This window comes from Podarcis cretensis (assembly GCF_951804945.1).
Source record: "Podarcis cretensis genome assembly, chromosome: 14".
Classification (NCBI taxonomy): Eukaryota; Metazoa; Chordata; class Lepidosauria; order Squamata; family Lacertidae; genus Podarcis; species Podarcis cretensis.
Window position 1 is genome coordinate 29,413,884 of NC_137183.1, and position 19,036 is coordinate 29,432,919.

At 46.0% G+C, this 19,036-nt stretch overlaps 1 protein-coding gene across 3 annotated transcripts in view; it reads left to right on the top strand.

Annotated features, from left to right (window-relative positions):
- FRMD5 (FERM domain containing 5) overlaps window positions 1–19,036 on the top strand; it is a 136,890-nt gene that overhangs the window by 97,303 nt on the left and 20,551 nt on the right. For all 3 annotated transcript variants that reach the window (XM_079953592.1, XM_079953590.1, XM_079953591.1), the window contains exons 2-4: window positions 12,084–12,188; window positions 13,615–13,657; window positions 15,213–15,291. In XM_079953592.1, coding sequence (XP_079809718.1) covers window positions 12,084–12,188; window positions 13,615–13,657; window positions 15,213–15,291 — 227 coding nt within the window. The remainder of the gene's footprint in view (window positions 1–12,083; window positions 12,189–13,614; window positions 13,658–15,212; window positions 15,292–19,036) is intronic.

The following is a 19,036-nucleotide window of genomic DNA, read 5'->3' on the forward strand; positions in this document are numbered from 1 at the left end:
CAGATTCCACTGTCAAACAGCTCTTACTGTCAGGAAGTTCTTCCTAATGTTTAGGTGGAATCTTCTTTCTTGTAGTTTGGAACCATTGCTCCGTGTCCGCTTCTCTGGAGCAGCAGAAAACAACCTTTCTCCCTCCTCTATGTGACATCCTTTTATATATTTGAACATGGCTATCATATCACCCCTTAACCTCCTCTTCTCCAGGCTAAACATGCCCAGCTCCCTTAGCCGTTCCTCATAAGGCATCGTTTCCAGGCCTTTGACCATTTTGGTTGCCCTCCTCTGGACATGTTCCAGTTTGTTAGTGTCCTTCTTGAACTGTGGTGCCCAGAACTGGACACAGTACTCCAGGTGAGGTCTGACCAGAGCAGAATACAGTGGCACTACTACTTCCCTTGATCTAGATGCTATACTCCTATTGATGCAGCCCAGAATTGCATTGGCTTTTTTAGCTGCCACGTCACACTGTTGGCTCATGTCAAATTTGTGGTCAACCAAGACTCCTAGATCCTTTTCACATGTACTGCTCTCAAGCCAGGTGTCACCCATCTTGTATTTGTGACTCTCATTTTTTTTGCCCAAGTGCAATACTTTACATTTCTCCCTGTTAAAATTCATCTTGTTTGTTTTGGCCCAGTTCTCTAATCTGTCAAGGTCGTTTTGAAGTGTGATCCTGTCCTCTGGGGTGTTAGCCACCCCTCCCAGTTTGGTGTCATCTGCAAATTTGATCAGGATGCCCTTGAGTCCATCATCCAAGTCGTTGATAAAGATGTTGAATAAGACTGGGCCCAAGACAGAACCCTGTGGCACACCACTAGTCACTCTTCTCCAGGATGAAGAGGAACCATTGATGAGCACCCTTTGGGTTCGGTCAGTCAGCCAGTTACAAATCCACTGAGGGTAGCATAGTCAAGTCCGCATTTTACCAGCTTCTTTACAAGAATATCATGGGGCACCTTGTCAATTGCCTTGCTGAAATCAAGGTAGGCTACATCCACTGCGTTCCCTTCATCTACCAGGCTTGTAATTCTGTCAAAAAACGAGATCAGGTTAGTCTGACATGACTTATTTTTCAGAAATCCATGCTGACTATTGGTGATCACAGTATTCCTTTCTAGGTGCTCACAGACTGTTTGCTTAATGATCTGCTCCAGAATCTTCCCTGGTATTGATGTCAGACTGACTGGGCAGTAATTATTTGGGTCCTCTCTTTTCCCCTTTTTGAAAATAGGGACAACATTTGCCCTCCTCCAGTCTGCCGGGACTTCGCCTGTTCTCCAGGAATTCTCAAAGATGACTGCCAGTGGTTCTGAGATCACATCTGCCAGTTCTTTTAATACTCTTGGATGCAGTTCATTTGGCCCTGGAGACTTGAATACATCTAAACTAGCCAAGTATTCTTGTACTATCTCCTTAGTTATTCTGGGCTGTGTTTCCTCTCCTGAATCATTTGAAACGGAACACAGGAAGTTGCCTTAGACCAACACCACGTTCGCACCGCACATTTAAAGCAATATGACATCACTTTATTTTAAAAATAATTTTATTTTTCAGTTTTTCAAATTGACAGCAATAACCGTCAAATACGATTGCATACGTAGTTGTAGTTGTTTAGACTTCCCTCCTCCCCTTCCTTGGTTCCCTATACAAACATTTGCAAAAAACGGTATCTCTTCCTTAGCACCTTTTGTTTATCACTCTTTGTAAGTCTTCCAAAGTCACCTTTAACCACTAGATTAATGTTAATGTATTGAAATATTTACAATATATTTTTTAATAATCCACATGTCTACCCCATTCTTCGTTGAAAGTTCTTTCTTCTTGAATTCTTAATCTTCCCGTAAGTTTTGCCATTTCTGCATAGTCCATTAACTTTACTTGCTTTTCTTCCTTTGTTGGGACAGTGTCCTCTTTCCACCTCTGGGCAAAGAACATCCTGGCAGCTGTGGTTGTATACAAAAACAATTTTACCTGTCCTAATATCACTATGACACCACTTTAAACCGTCATGGCTTTCCCCAAAGAATTCTGGGAGTTGTAGCTTGTTAAGGGTGCAGAGAGTTGCTAGGAGACCCCTGTTCTTCTCCCAGAGCAGTTTAACAATCAATCCCTCTTCCCAGGGAACTCTGGGAATTGTAGCTCTGGAAGGGGAATAGGGTCTCCTAACAATGCTAAGCACCTTTACCAAACTACAACTCCCAGAATTCTTTTTTGGGGGTGGGGGGAGGATGGAGAAGAGTCCAAGAACAAAGTGGAGGGTTTTCAGCATGGTGACATTTGCCCAAATGAGCAAGAGAAAAGTTGGAAATGGCAATCTGTCCCACTGAGAGCACCTGGTGAGAGGGTGAAGACAGATGAAAGACTTTTGAAATCCAGCGCACGAATTAAAATTTAAAGAGATAAAGACTCTAATTTGGGGCTTAAGGAATCAAGAGGCACTTGAAGCTCATTTCTCTTAAGTAAGTTCTCTTCCTGCGGGCTTATATAAACATATGGAGAAAAAAGACCTCCCATAATGAGCCTTGAAGGGAGAGATTAAAATGTCAGTTAACAGGAAGGAGGATTAGAGAGGAAAAAGGAATTAGCCTCAAAATGTATTTGCCTCAAATATGTCAAGATCACCACTTAAAAGTTGAGATTAAAGATTCAAGAAACTTTGCACCCTTCCCTCCCTTGACTTTCTGAGCAGATCTGAAAGCATAGCAAGAGTAGTGATGATGTAAGAAGCGCCCTGAAGCTGCTGGATGAGGCCGAAAGGAGCCCATCTAGTTCTGCTTCCTGTTCTCACAGTGGCAAACCAGATACTGCAATGGGAAGCCCACAAGCAACAGCAGCTCTTCAACAGCAGTTTTCCACCGTATGGTATTAAGAGGTAGACTGTCTCTGGGCATGGAGGTTCTGTTGTCATAGCGGACCTTAAGATGAGAAGCCCACATGCAGGACCTGAAGGCAATGCATCTGGAGGGTACCAGAATGGGAGAGGCTCCTGCAATAATAACTCCACAGCCTTTGCTCTGTAACCCTCAAAAACAGCATCAACATAAGAAGCAGCTGTTGGATCAGGCCAGTGGTTCATCCTGTCCAGCATCCTGCTCTCAAAGTGGTCAACCAGATGCCTGTGGGAATTCCACAAGCAAGGTTTCAAGCACAAGAACCCTCTCCTTTCCTGTGGTTTCCAGCAACTGGTACCCAGCATTGCTGCCTCCAAAAAACAGATTTGGTATCATAGAATTGTAGAGTCTCGTGCTCTAATAACTGAACTGTCTGCCCAATCCCAATCACGTTGCTTGTGGCTCTGAGGACTGGCAAGGCTGATTCTTTCAGCCTGGAAGGTGGTGTCGTCAGCTGGGCTCGCTTTGTCCTCACCTGCGCCTAGTCATGTCCTCTTCAAGTCACTTAACACACAGCGAAGTGCAAGGCAATGAATGAGCCAGGCTGCTGCTACTGCTGTGATGGAACAAACCAATTTGGCAAAATTGAGGGGGGAAAGAATGGTATTTGCATGGGCGGGGATCTTGCCAGTGGTTTAACCAACCGTCACCTTTGCAGAATGGCTTGGTGACTAACAGAGCCTCCCAATTGCCTGGGCTGGATGGTGTCATTCGCTTGCAGCGGGCTGATTAGGAGATCTCATCCTCAACTGCCTGAAGCTGGCGGCATTATCAAAAGTAATTACATAAATACCACTGTGACACCAGCCAGAATCTCATTAATTTCTCTTTTATATCTAAAGAACAATTGAGTTGCAGTTAGGAATATTAATGCCATCCTCCTTGCCTGAAAACCTGTGCAGGGAAGATTGTACCCAGCATATCCTAAAAAGGGAAGCAAAAGAGAACTCCCCACCCCTTCAAGAAAGCATGTTTTCTGCTGCTCCAGAGGGTAGGATCCAAACCAAGGGATTCAAATGACAAGAAATAAGATGCTGAAAAGCATTGAGGTCCACCTCCAAGGGTCTTCCGGTGGTTCCCTCACTGCGATAAGTGAAGTTACAGGGAACCAGGCAGAGGGCCTTCTTGGCAGTACTGCCCTCAGAGTGGAACAGCCTCCCATCAGATGTCAAGGAGATATAGAACTACAGAACTTTTAGAAGGCTGCCCTGTATCAGGAAGTTTTTAATGTTGACATTTTACTATGTTTTTATCTCTACAGTGGTACCTCGGGTTAAGTACTTAATTTGTTCCGGAGGTCCATTCTTAACTTGAAACTGTTCTTAACCTGAAGCACCACTTTAGCTAATGGGGCCTCCGGCTGCTGCCACGCTGCCAGAGCACAATTTCTGTTCTCATCCTGAAGCAAAGTTCTTAACCTGAAGCACTATTTCTGGGTTAGTGGAGTATGTAACCTGAAGCGTATGTAACTTGAGGTACCACTGTATTGTAAGCCACCCAGAGTGACTGGGGAAACCCAGGCACATGGGCAGGGTATAAATGTTGTTGTTGTTGTTGTTGTTGTGTTTGCCTGGGTAGACAGAGAAAGGGTAGTCTGAGTTCATGTAGGTACCTCTGAGCTTTGCAAAGCCAACTGTAGAAAGGGAACAGTCACATCATTAATTGCTCTACCTGCCCATGCACCATACTCTCACACCGCCGGACGTCTGCCCATGAGGGAATGTGGCTTTGGAGTTGAAACAGGTTCCCCATTCCTGCCCGAGGCCTTGCCAGCCTCCCAGGTGCAAAAAACACCCCCACTGTCGCAAGGATGGGCTTTTTGGAAACAAAGCAGTGTCTGAAGTGAGCTGCTCTTTCCAGATGATTATCTTAGAGCAGCTGCTTCCTTGGAGCTGGTTGTCAATAAAATGAAACCCACAGGGTCAAGCTCCTCTCTGATCCATGCAGGCAATCTGTGCGCATTTGCACACACAGGCTGGTGTTCCTAGTGGAGACGTGTCTATTATCCAGTGTTCAGTCAAGAGTGGCTCCTGCATTATTCCCCAAGGATGGGAGATCAGAAGCAGGCAGAGTGGTTTGCTTTTATTGTGCCAACCCAAAATGATAAAAAATAATAATCTCAGGAATATGTAAAGGAAGCTGATTTGAAACACAAATAGTAACAGTCTGTTTGCAAAGGGGAAGTTGCAAATGATTGAAAACACCTGCATTTTGCACTGTCGTGGAGCATTTGCAAATGAAGGGTTTTGGAAATGGTTGCAATACCCAGTTTCAATAACCCTCTTGGTTTGCTCTGCTGCTGAGCCAGCTCCTGGTGCTCAGGTGCAACAGCAAAGGGTGCAAATGGATGGAGACCACCTCTTACCCCCAGTTGGTGCCCAGAGGCAGCATCAGTGCTCTGGAATGAGTTTGCCTGCTTGGTCCCTGCTGACAATTTATGTGGAAACGTCGTGTCAGGGATTTCTGAAAGACTGGTGGTGCTTATTGAGCCGCTTTTGAACTGACATAGCAATGGGAAAGCAAACGCCTTCCTTTTTTCCAACCCCAGTTTCCAAATTGCAAAGGACTTAACACTCAAGTTAAGAGAGCAACCAAACAACTAAGACAGATGGAAATCTCATTTCTGTAAGATGAAAAACAGCAATCCCAAAAACCTCCTAATCTGGATCTCTGGAAGGGACTTGCCTCCCTTTTCAAGTTGTTGCTTTCATAAGAATGCAGAGAATTCCTTGGAGGACACATTCTTAATGATTAATTTAAAACCTGTTTAATTCAAGTTAGGGAGATCAAAGAGGAAACAGTTTTATGCATATCAGTGTTTGCTTTTTGACACTGGAACCTCATTTCTCTGCAGTTCAGCAGGATGCGGTTTGACTTGTTTTCTGTGATGTTTTCTCTGTTGAAATTGAAATGGAAAACATCTTGCAGGCATCAGGATGAACTCCGAGCATCTTCCCCCTGCAAATCCTTTTAAGAAACATTGAAGCAGGTTGGAGAAGAGAGTATGGGCTGCTGCCTGCTAGTGTCTGTTTCAAGTGGAAATCCTGCAGCCTCTGGTGCCTTCCAGGATTATTGGCAGCATTTGCTGTCACTACAGTAAAATACTATTTAAAGTTGCTGCAACAATATCAGAAGAATCCAGCTTTCAGGCTTTGCATGGCTGCCCAAGCAGAGAGAGAGAGAGAGAAAGAGAGAGAGAGAGAGTTTTCTATTGAATGAAGCATAAAGTTCTGCATTATAACTTTAGATCAAATTTTCAAGAAGGTGCAAACGTTTGCTTTTCCTCCGCTTCCTGGGATCTTGCTGTCTGCATGCGGAAATAATGAGAAACGTTACCATTTGTCATGGCAAGATAAAAAACAATGTCCCAAGGGATCTTGGAGGATCCTGTCTACCCTCCTTGCTCAGGATGGAACTACAGCATCCTTGACAGATGCTGTCAAATCTCTGCTTAAATATCCCCAGTGGAGGAAACACCATCACCTCCTGAGCATGTCTGCTCCATTGCTAGATGACCCCTCTGGCCTCTGAGACTTTTTCTCACTGTCTCATAATACTATCTATTTCCTCCACACTGTTCATGATCTTATACATCTCTGCCATTCATGTGGAACCGGCTCTGTTACAGGTGCCACATGATACCCATTCTACATTTGTAATAAATCAATATTTTCATAGGGAAGTACTTAACACTTTGGAACTCCCTGCCTATTGACACCAGGCAAGTGCTTCTGCTGGACTCTTGTTGCCACCTGCTAAAAACATATTTCTTTATAGACATGCCTACCCAGATACACAGAATGTGGATGTGTGTTTTAATCTGTTTTTAGTTTATCACTGATTTTTAATTCTTTTTGAATGCTTTAAATAGTTGTTTTATTTTTTTATTTTTGTATACTATTGTGAGGTTTGTTTGATTTTATAATCGGGCGGTGATGCCATTTCATTAATTAATTAATTAATTAATTAAAGGCATTGATTGCCCTCTCCTCCATGTATTTGTTCAATTCTCTTTTAAAGCCATATAGGTTGAGTGGGGTACAAATAACATTATTATTATCAGTGCTTTTCTTCTAGGGAAAAAAGGTGCCAGTACTGTGTACCCTTGAGTACCGCTCAAGGCACTGATTATTATCATTATCACCACCACCACCATTATTATTAAACTTCTATAATGTCACCTCTTACATGCCTTTTCTTAAAAAATATATCCTAAAAGCTGCAGCTTTTCTTCATAGGGGAGTCATTCCATCTCCCTTGATCGTTTAAATTACTCTTAAAGCCTTTCCCATCTCTACAATATCCTGGGGCGACCAGAACTGTGCACCATATTCCAAATGCAGCCGCACCATACATTTGTGTAGCAGGATTAAGCAGCCCTTGCTAAGCTTCAGCATGTGCTTCGGAAGGCTGTCTTTGTGATCTCCGGCAGGATGCCTGCTTCATTGCCTCCGTGATAACACACAACCACATTGCACGTGGTGTAAAGTGCCGTTGTAAAAGAGTGTGGTGCCCATTAGGGGCTGCTCATCCATGAAGGGGAGTAAGTGGAGGCAAGGTGGTGATTCACGGCTTAATCTTTGATTGATCCAACAACCCCAAGGTTCCACATCATGTGTCAAAAAAGAAAATGGGTGTCTTGTTCTAACAAAGCCTCTTGAACCAAACCATCAGACGGTTTTCAATGAAGGGATTGATGTACATAAACAGAGATGTCCGTGTGCGTGAGGGGAGGGGGGGAGAGGCTGCTTTGACAACAACACACAGTCCTCTGGTTCCAGCAATGCTGCAAGGAGTGAGACGGCAGCACAGATGTTTCCTTCTCCTACATATAGAAACCTCAGAAATGTGGTTCTGTTGAAAGAGGCAAGCCCTTGTAGCTCCTTTTTCCTGCAGAACTCTGCCTTCCTCTTCAAAGACGCTTCCAGGTCAGCTTGCAAAGAATCATAGAACAGTTGAGTTGGAAGGGACCCTAGGGCCCAGGTGAGCTTTCTTGAGGAAAGGGTCCCACAATTGAGGCCACCGCAGATAAGCCCCCTTTGAAAACCCTGCAGCCACCTGAGCTGATTGGGGAACCAGCCATCTTTTAGGTACCCTTGTTCCAAGGCTTGATGGGTTTTCAAAGGCAAGGCTAGCCCTTTGATTCTAGGATATTGGTTCAGCTGGATCTTATTAGTGGCTCAAAGGAACGAGATGTATGAACTTTAAAATGTCTCCTTTTCTTTCTCATAATTGCTTTTAAAGAACGAAAATTCTCGGGCCAGATCTCTTTCTCTGCAGCAAATGATCAGAGCAACAGTGGAGAGGCAGGTCCATGCATCAAGGGACAGGGAACTTGGCACCTTCTGGTGTGGCCCTGCTGGCTGAGGCCTGGGGGGTATTGAGGCTATCTAGAGGGCTATTGATATCCCCCCGGCCCCCCAGTTTTGCTGCGTTTGACTCCTGTCAGTGTTGCTGAGTGCTGGATAACAATCTTGTCTTTGAAGGCAAAGACTGGAGCAGTGAAGGAGAGCATTTGCCTGGGGCTGTGTGATGCCTGCGGGTGGGAAGCAGGGCAGAAGCCAAGTCCCTGATGATCAAATTCTTGCAGCCAAGGAACAGCCTCCTCTCCTGTCCTCCTGAGGCAGCTGCAGCTTCCCTTTGATTTTGCTAAGGACATATTTTGCTGGTTTTTAGGGGGCTACATTTTGGCCCTTTCACAGCTCCAAGAGTGCAGGTGCTGTGTGCATGTCTGTGTTTTGTTGAGCACATTTTGGCCCTGAGCATCGGCTAGAGGAAGCTAGCCTAGCCCAGAGGTCTAGCTTAGCCCTCAGCCGGGCTCTATACCACCCTCCATGCACCCTCCTGCTTCTCCTTGCAGTCGTGGTGGCCTTTGCGAAGCTTGGAGAGTTGTTTGCAAAAGGTCACCTCTCTCAGCGAGCAAAATGGGAACATAGCGGAATCAAGCTTGTCATTGCAGCGGCAGCCGGAATCCAGGCAGGGCTTGTTGACGATTCCAGATGCAGTGACATTTAGCGGCAGAGACCCCGGAAAAGCAGCTGTGGCCCAAGCCACGGGGGGGCTCCAAAGTCACATGGCACAACTCAGCATGGCTGGAGGCTGTTTGATCACTTACAGCCCAGTTGCTCAGTCCATGTGCAAGAAGGAGGGGAGGCATGGATGCCACCAAGCCAGCCAACACCTCCCCATCCCAGCATGTGCTGTGTGAAAGGAGGAGGATTAGATCTCTATCAGGTCATCAGCCCCACATTCTGTCTTGGCACATTCTGTCACAGCAGCCAACCAGTGCCCTTCTGCTTTTATAAGCACTAAGAGAAGGCGGGGTGGGGGCATGATCTTTGGAAATCCTGGACTTCATGAAGACAGCACATTCCTGCATGTGCGCAGAGGAATCACGGGGAGGATTCTGGCCTGAGGATCTTGCTAGATGCTGAACCCAAAGAAAGCCGGGCCAAGTGCATTAATCAATCAATTAGCACAATTAATCAGTCCACTGGCTGCAGACGCAAGCTGTATTTTCTGTCTTCCCCTGGCCTCATCGAAAGGGCATTTGGCGCTTTCGCGACACAAAGCACTCAAAAGTATCCCAAACAGGTTTCCAAAGAGGATTTTGTTTGGACTTCGCTGCTGCAGAGAAACTGTGGTTGTCGAATGCACCTAACTCCCCTGGATGTGCATAGGATGGCATTTTAACTTGGCTGTGAATCACTGGAATGATTTAATAGAACACCATAAATTGCTTGGAAAATACAGGATTTCCTGGATGGCAGGCGGGCACAGGATGGAGGGAGCCAACAAGCTGGGCTCAGGGCTGCAATTCTCCGTAAGAACTGGTCCAAGTTAGAAACTGAAGCGGACTAGAAAGGCCATTGGCCTGATCCATCGGAGCTCTTCTTATGTTTTTATGATGGGCCAAAGGCAGCATTTCTCTGCCTGTTTTTGCCTCTGGTATGTGGCCCCCAGAAGACTGCCTGGAAGGGAATGTGGCCCTCAGGTTGAGAAAGGTTTCTCTTCCTTCCCCTGTGCTAAATGGTTGGTTGTAGATTTGGGATTCCTTTACCAGGGACCTGAAGTCATGAGTTCAAAAGGGAGGGGGGTATTGCTGTCTACACACACACACACACACACACACACACACACACACACACACAGAGCTAAACAGGCAGCTCTGAATGTGTGTGAACTGTGAAGTGCCACACTTAGTATTGGTGGCCTCTTGACAAGGCTGCCTCTTCCCCAGCTGATTTTCCTCCTTTCATTTCTCCTTCCTTCCTTCTGGCAACAGTGAATATTCCTAACAGAGCTTGAAATTAAACTCAATCTTTATCTCGGTCTGCTGCACTCTCTGCCTTGCAGGGATGTTGTCGAGGGCGCCCTGAAGGGAGCCAGGAGAAACAGGAAGGAGCTGCTACCAGAATCCCCAACAACAGCAGGGAGAGGCACCCACACTGGGGGCCCTGCAAGGGCCAGGGAGGGGGTTGGCAATGGGTTTCCCTCCTACCTTCCATGGTTGCTCATAAAAATGGGATGTCTCTCATCTAGACAGAGTTGGTGGGAGGTTAATGATACTGTAGAGTTGGGAAAGGATCAGATAAGGGCAACCAAAATGATAAAGGGGGTGGAGCGATTCCCCTATGAAGAAAGGTTGCAGCCTTTGGGACATTCCAGTTTAGTGAAAAGACACGTAAGAGTCAACAAGATAGAAGTTTATAAAACGGTGCATGGCATGGAGGGAGTGGGTTGAGAAACATGTTTGTCGCTCTCTCCCAACACAAACTTATGGACATCCAGGGAAGCTGAATGTTGGAAGATTCAGGATAGATAAAAGAAAATCCTCCTTCATGTTGCTCATAGTTAAAACTATGGAACTCCCTCCCACAGGAGGCAGCAATGGCCACCAACTAGGATGGCTTTAAAAGAGGATTACACAAATTCATGGAGGAGAGCACTATTGATAGCTTCGAGCCATGATAGTTACCGTATGTTCTACTCCAACAGTTGGAGGCAGAACTGCCTCTGAATACTAGTTGGTGGAAACTGCAGGAAGGAAGAGTGTCTTGTGCTCAAATCCTGCTTGCGGGTTTCCCACAGGGCTCTCTGTTTGGCCACAGTGAGAACAGGACTAGATGGGTCATTGGTCAGAAATTATGGGGGCTGTAGTCCAACAATATCTGGAGAGCACCACAATAGCTCCCTGTTGTCTAAAAGGTATAGACAGTGCCAACTAAATCTGTTCAATGGCTGGCCTGCTTAACAGGGATTGAGTGCTTGGCATTGCAGAGAAGACGAGGAGTGATGTGGTCTCTGCCGGAAGGAGAGCTCTGCGTCCGGTGGGCAAGAGGCGGGTGGAGGAGAGATGCCAAACATGGCAGTGGACAGTAGAAGGGAAAGCAGTAAGTGGGTATTGTAGAATTAAGGAGATGGAAGAGGTCATTTATCCACCCAGTGGGTCTTCTGGGAAGGATGAGGATTTTGCAGAGCCTGGAGGTTGGATATATTGGCATTGCTGTCAAATGTTCCACCGTCAGCAGTGCATTTATCCCTTTCTTTGCCTGCTGGAAAACAGTAAACCTGACATTTGTAGTTTAAGCACTGATCTCCCTCGATTCTATAGATTTGTGTAATTAGTTGTCTGTTGCCAATTCCAGATCTGTTCAGAAGATCGTTCCGCCTATGTGCAAGAGGTTGCTTCAGCACAAGGTGGGATTTACCAGGAGAGGTGTCCCTGGCCAAACAATGGTCTGATATGGTTGGTTTAGCCCAGGGAAGCAGTGAAGGTGCCTCAGAGGGTTCCAACCTGGCTTTAGCAAAAGCTGTTGGAGGTCCAGGGTCCCTTTCACAAGCCCAGGTGCCCTGGGGTGGGACTCATGCTTTCGTGTCCCCTTGTCCACATATCTCAGCGATTCCACATGTCATAGGAAGCTGCCTTATGCTGAATCAGACCTTTGGTCCACCTAGCTCTGGATCATCTACGCTGACTGGCAGTGCCTCTCCAGGGTTTCAGGCAGGATTCTTTCCCTGTCCTACCTGGAGATGCTGAGGATTAAACCTGGGACCATCTGTATGCAAGGCAGATGCTCTGTCACTGAGCCCTTCCTGGTTCATGAGGAGCCTGTGTTCAGGCCGTTTGGTAACAGTCACGGTGGTGGCTATTGTTCCCGCTCTGATCAGGGTCCTTCCTTTGTTTTGCAGAGAGATGCAAAAGGGCAGTACCTCTTCGACCTCCTTTGCCATCACCTGAACCTGCTGGAGAAGGACTACTTTGGGATCCGCTACGTGGACCCCGACAAGCAACGGGTGAGTCCTGCGGAAAAGGCCCCAGCAGGCCCAGCTTGGTCAGGCTTCAAAGCTTGGAGTGGGAGTTAGCAAGACCTGGTGCTGCAGTGAAAGCAGAACAAATAAATTATGCAGAAGCAAAAGCACTCTATGCAAATTGGCTGGCTTTGCAAAATTTATTCAGGGTGCAAAATCTGACCTCCTTGCTCTGCAGCATGGGGCTTCTTGGTTGCCTGCCATTCAACTGTGAGCCAGCCCTTCACTCCAGAGAGAGAATGCAAAATGTGGATACAGCCCCAACTCCTGCTTCCTGACTGTGGGGATTGGGGGCTGGGGTTGGTTGAGGCTGGCTTTGGTGTTTCCAGTTCTGTTTTCCCCTCTGCAGGGATCCTTCCCATTGTTTGACTTAGTTGTCAGGGTTTATATTATTAATTACATTTATATCTCACCTTTCTTCCAAGTCACCCAACTTGTTATTTTTAAATGAAAAGCAGCCCTGGGATTGCTGCACATTTGATCAGAGAGGATGCATACTGTACCCGCCCCCTCCCCACTGGACAATTTCCTACTTAAAATCCCCTAAGCTGCTTTCGCAGCAGTGGGGAAAAAGATAATCGCATCTTTGCTTTCATGGGTGGAAAAACAGTTGAAGGGATCTCATTTTGAACAGGAAAAAAATGGCCCATGCGGAAAAGGTTTGTGTGCTTATTTATTTAAAGTGTTTTACTTAGCTCTGCATTCAAAAAGGCTCCCAATAGCAAATCAGTAAGAAATGAGACAGACCCTGCCTTCAGGCTTTCAATCTAAAAGATGTGATATGAAAGGAAAATGGGATGAGGAGGGAAGAGGAAAAACCAATAAACTTAATCACTGATTTTTAAAAATCTCATAGTGGTTCCAGTTGGGATGGACACAGTTCAGGGAGGGAGGGAAGGAGCCAAAAGGAGCTGGTCTCTAAGCAGAACTGATACAGTGGCCCTGTTTCCCTTCTCTCCCTCTATGGCAGCCTGATGAAAGAACTGCCGATAGTGACAGCTGAGGGAGAGGAAGAGCCGGACACAGCTGGTCTCTCAGCAAAGCCAGTGGAGTGGTCCTGCTTTCTTTCTTCTGTTGCAGCCTGATGGAATGGTTGCTGCCACTGTAGGTAGTAGCTGGGGAGCCAAAGGCTGCTGATCTTCCAAGAGATCCAGTGAGGTGGCCATGCAAAAACTGTGCATGTTTCCCCCTTGGCCGTTCCTCCAATCCAAGTTGCAGGCTGCCTCCTTAAAACAACAGAACGACCAACCAAAACACCCCAGTAAGACTGCCCCTGAAACTCGCCCTGGTCCATCTAAGTCAGGACCCTTTGTAATCCAGTTTGCTTGTGTGCATGAGGCCCACCCCACAGGTTTTGTAGCTTGTGCTTTGCTTCCCCTCCTTTTGAAAACTGATTTCTTCTTCATTTCAGCACTGGTTGGAATTCACAAAGTCTGTTGTGAAGCAAATGCGATGTAAGTATTGCCTCCTTAAGAGAGCTGAGACAGTGAAACAGCCCCTGATGTGATGGAGGGAGCAGCTCTCGATTCTGCCAAGGGGGTTGGGGTGGCATGTCTTTTTGTTGCAAAGTGTTTTTGAGGTTTTATTACAATCAAGTTGTATTTACATTTTGTTGAATTACTAAAATAAAATAGGAGCAAAAAGCTTCTGCACTGTCTGGACAGTGCTTTATGGAGTGACTCCCCTACGAAGAAAGCTTGCAGCATTTGGAACTTTTTAGTTCAGAGAAAAGGCAAATGATAGGTAACATGGTAGAAGTTTATAGTTAGGCATGGTATGGAGAAAACGGATAGAGAAAGGTTTTACTCCCTCTCATAAGATTAGAACTCGTGGACATCCAATGAAGCTGAATGTAGGAGGATTTGGGGCAGATAAAAGAAATAACTTATTCATGAAGCACATAAAAGGTAGTATGTCTTTATGCAGCACGCAGTTAATGTATGCAACTCCCTTCCTCAGGAGGCAGTGATGGCCACCAAGTGGGATGGCTCTAAAAGAGGATTAGACCAATTCCTGGAGGAGAGGGCTTTGGGTGGCTACTAGCCACAATGCCTATGCTGTGTCTCCAGAGTTGGAGGCAGTAACGCTCCTGAATACCAGTTGCTGAAAACCACAAGAGGGGAGAGGGCTCTTGTGCTTGGATCCTGCTTGCAGATTTCCCATGATGGGCATCTGTTTGGCCACTGTGAGAACAGGATGCTGGACTAGATGGGCCATTGGCCTGGATCCACCTTTGGGACTCTCCTTGTGCATGAATGTCCTCATGGGACATCAAACATTCCTGGTGTTTTCTAAGCACCTTTGGACTCTAGGAGCTACCACACTTGCTTCTAAGGAACTAGTTGATTCCACTTCTCACACCATGCATTATTCGACTTGACTTTTTCCTATATTGATGTTTTTTTAAACCCACAAACTCCAAACAAACCTGTCACTTTCCTAATAACATCACTTTGCTGCACAGAAGGCTCATTCTTTCTTCTGCACATGTGGCCATGAATTGTATGTGCATTTGTGTCTGTGTTCAAGGGCAAGTTCCTCATCATAAGCTTCACCTCTAGTTTCAGCCATTCAGTTTCCTCATTAGACATCTTTTTGGGTGTCCAGTTCCCAGCCTAGGTTTGTCCAAGAGCGGCTTGCAAATATCAGTGAAAAGAAACCCTAAGCCCTCTGGCTTACAGTTGAAAAGTTATGGTGCAAAAGGAAAGCGGATTGATGGGGAGGAGGAAATAAGTGCTCTTTCTTAGTACAGAGTTGTTGCAATGACCTGCTAGAGTGGTCATTACAAAGATGAGCTTGCACCAGGAAGAAGAGTGTATTTGCTCACTGGAATTTGAGTGTAGTGTTTGGGAAGACAGAGTTAGGGGGACTGCTGAGCTGTGCCTTGTCCCTGGATCTTGCCTGGAGAGATAGGCTTCTAGGCTTCTAACAGGCCATGGGTGGTGGTGGTGGAGGCTGTTGTTGATTCTCCAGCTGATATGCTAATCATGATGCCGTTCTCTCCTGCAGCACAGCCTCCATTCACCATGTGCTTCCGGGTGAAGTTCTACCCTACCGACCCTGCGGCCCTGAAAGAGGAAATCACCAGGTAAGGCAAGGGGGGGGTGCCTCCTGTCGGAACTTGCGTTCAGCCGAGCTACTCCTCCGGTCAAGCCCTCCGACGGTGATTAACGACCTGAGCCTTTGATGAGGCTCGAGGCACGTTCCCTCATTACGCAGAGTATCCAAGCATCAGCGAAGGATGAGAAATATGAGCTACATTGCTAAGAGCTTTATTTCTAACTACGCAGACAGAAAAGAAATAGAAATAAAAAGAAAAGAAAGCAGAGAGGCAACTGGAACAAAAGAACAGGAAACCAGTAATGTCAACATCCGTCTCCCGTGAGACTTCCAACAGTCTGGAATCTCTGGAATGTAAACAGAGTCTTGTGACTCCATGCACTGCCCAGTGGCACAAAACAGAAAGCCAACACCTCCCACATCGTTAGGTCTGGCCACAAAAGGAGCTGGTTGTGATGTGGGGCTGTGGAGGATCCTTGGGCATTTTGCAAAGGGGTAGCTTTGCCTCACCACTCAAAAGACATAGAAAGTGTCTGCATATTGAGACATTGTGGAGACATTAGAATCTGCCCTATACCCAGTCAGAACTTGGGTCCATCTAACTTAGTACTGTCGACCCTAGAAGCCCCTAGGGTTTTAGGCAGAGGACCTTCCCAGCCCTGCCTAAAGGGGCTCCTTCTGCATACAAAGCAGGTGCTGTGCTGCTGAGCAACCAACTCTCCCATCCAAGGCACCTTTATTTACTGCTGTTTGGTTCACCAAAAGCCGAGTCCCAGATTTTCCTGATGTTGCCATTTTGTAGAAAAAGAGCTTTGCGGAGCCTTGGAAGCAGATGATCCACTTAACCGTTTTCCTGAACACAAAAAATGTTATTTGACAGTCAAGACACTGTGATTTCTTTGCAGACTCCCATTGTGCCAAGTCAGCTTCTCTGATTGTAAGAGAGCGATTTGGATTCTTCTCAAACAGAGAAATTGTGTGTGGCGATGAGCTCTTGCTCATTTGTATAGCAGGAAACAAAGTCATGTCTGGGGTTGTAAAGCTGCACTCTGTTTCATAAAGTGGAAGCCAGGTTTTCTTCTCTGCTCCTCTTATATCTCAGGTATTTTTAAAATCTAGAAGACTATTCTGAATTTTCCAAAAATGTAGGGCATAATGTTGTTTTTGATCAATCTTCACCAACACTTGCTCTCATTTTTTTTTAAAAAAAACCTGAATACCACTTAATATTAATTTGCAAGATGTGATGTTCTGTAACTGTTTCTGGGGGCCCAGATGTCCTTCTTAAAAGATGACAGAAGAATGTTAAGAAGAATAGTCATGGTTTTGCTTGAAGGAGGGAAGCAAGATGCTCATGAATCAATAATGGCCACCTGTTCTCTATCTCACTCTCCCCTCCCCGATTTCACAGTGTTCTACAGGGCTGGGACGGCTTCACCTGGCCTCCCCTGACTCTTCCTCCAAAAAAAGCCTCTTGCAAGATTTAAACTCTCTAAGGTCTTAGTCCAGAATTAGAATGCCATACTTTGGAACAGGGAGTGATTTATTTTGGCAGTGCAAAATGTCCAGCACTGAATGCCTCAGGGCGAGGCTTTGGCCAGCTGCCCTGGCTCCCAAATTTGTGGTCCTCCCAACAGGGATGGGCAGATTCTGTCCTTTCCCGTTTTTCTCAGTTTCTCATTTTTTTCTAGTATTGCCGCATCAGTTTTTGATATATATTTTTAAAGGGTCAATCCGGATTAAAGCGGTGGCAGAGGGAATCATGGGCCTGCGTTTTTATGCATGTAGATGCTGCAAAAAACAACAACAGACCTTACATGAATGAGGAGCCCCTATCTCTCAGTAAACATTTGCCTGGAAGCTCCCTGAGAGTTCCCTGAGGCTGTCTAGTGGGATATGAGCAAGCTCAGTTCTCATTTTATTCAGCCTTTCTGTAGGGCTGGAGGGGGTGCTTGGAGTCTCACCAGAGAACTGCTATTGAATTGCTACTCCTTTGTTTTCATTGATGACTGCACATACTGTTCACTGAGCAAGTGCAAGGTTCTGTAAGTCATATAGATGGAAAGTTCGTGGAAGTTTCTGGAAAGAAGGTCTTTTACCTGTGTGCATTGAGAAGGTGGCTTTTTGCAGATGCTCACCATCATGATCAGAGGTGGAACATTGGCTTTGCTTCCTCCCCCCCCCCCTGCCAAGAATCAGAGCAGCAGGCAAAAGCCTATTTTGTTCTGAAGTGGGGCTTGGTTAGGGCAGCTTGCAGCCAGTGCAAATGTAGAAAACATGGATTTTGGCCATTTCAGGTGGTCCATAAATGCATTATCAGATGGAAGGATGAGGGGACCTGGGGAATCTTGAACAGCGAAGTTGATGAGCTTAGCTTTTTCCTCCCCAAAACAGCTGCCAGGAAGATCTGAGCTATTGACAGTATGTTGGTGTCCACCTCTGGCTTGGGTCGGTTAATTTGGGGATCTAATCAGGGTTGAAATTTGCTCACTACTAGTGACACAGGCCAGGGGCACAGGGAGTAAAGCATAACGAGTTAACTCCACGGACTCAAGGTTATAACTGAAGCAAATCAATGTGGTTATTGTTGTACAATGCTCCAATTAAAAGAGTTTATTTCCTTTCCCAACTGAAGATTTGGTTTCCTAGCCCCCACAGCCCATAATTCATTTCTAATCTCTGTTATTTTGTAGTTTACTGGGCACTTTGGGATAATGCCCTGCTTTACCCAAACAGCTGGGAGGGAGCAGGTAAATAAGAGATGAGGCAGGAGCAAGGGAAGGAGGAAAGAAAGAAAGAAAGAAAATGATGCTCTGTACAACTTTCATCATGATCAGGAACTGGACCAGGAGAAGATTAGTTTACCTAGGTGAGCCCAAGTGGGATGCAGGCTGTGGATTACCAAAACATATCTGGGGGAGCTCAGTGTGGTACACATGGTTCTGTCCTTCCCCATTTAATCTTCACAGCAAGCCTGTGAAGTAGGTTAGGCTGAGAGGGAGTGACTGGCCCAAGGCCACCCAGTGAGCTTCATGACCAAGTTGGGATTTGAACTCTGGTCTCTCAAATTCTAGTCTGACATTCTAACTACTGCACCACTCTGGCTGTCAGTATTTTACTGATGCTATGATGTTCCTTTCAATAGTAACATCATCCAAGATGCCACACAACTGTTACCTAGTCAGCAAAAAAAAAAAAGAGAAAAAAAGGCGAGCAACCTGGACAAAGTAGTGCAGTTTTGTTTTTTCATTCTTCTCACCCATTTTAGTCCACCATGGCTGCTCATCTGTTACAATTGATGGTTCTTCAAGCCTAACCAAGTGCAGAATAACAGGGTACAATCTGGGTGGTAGCAGCTCAGTTTGGGCGCTTATTTGGAAAAAGTGCACAACCCCCTTCTCCTTGGAATCTGCCAGGGTGGATCCCAGGCTTCCAAGTCACCCTCACAGCTGCCCTGTTTGATTTGCAGATTTTATGGTAAATGCTTCTTTCAGCAACTGCTGCATTGTGCATCCATTAGGCCTGAATTTGAATGTGGAATGGCCAGTAGGAGGTATGGCTGGCATTATGTCCATGGTTGGTATGCTAATCAGGACTGCTCAGAGGTCAGTGCCTTGACAGTCATCAAAGATAATAAGGCAAATTGAAATCAACATCCAGAAATATATTTGGGGAGGCAATGGAAACCCAACCACTTCAGGTCATCAAAACAAATCCTTGCAATCCCAGAATTTGCAGAGGAAAAGGCTGAGTTGCTGCAGGTGGGGGCTGGA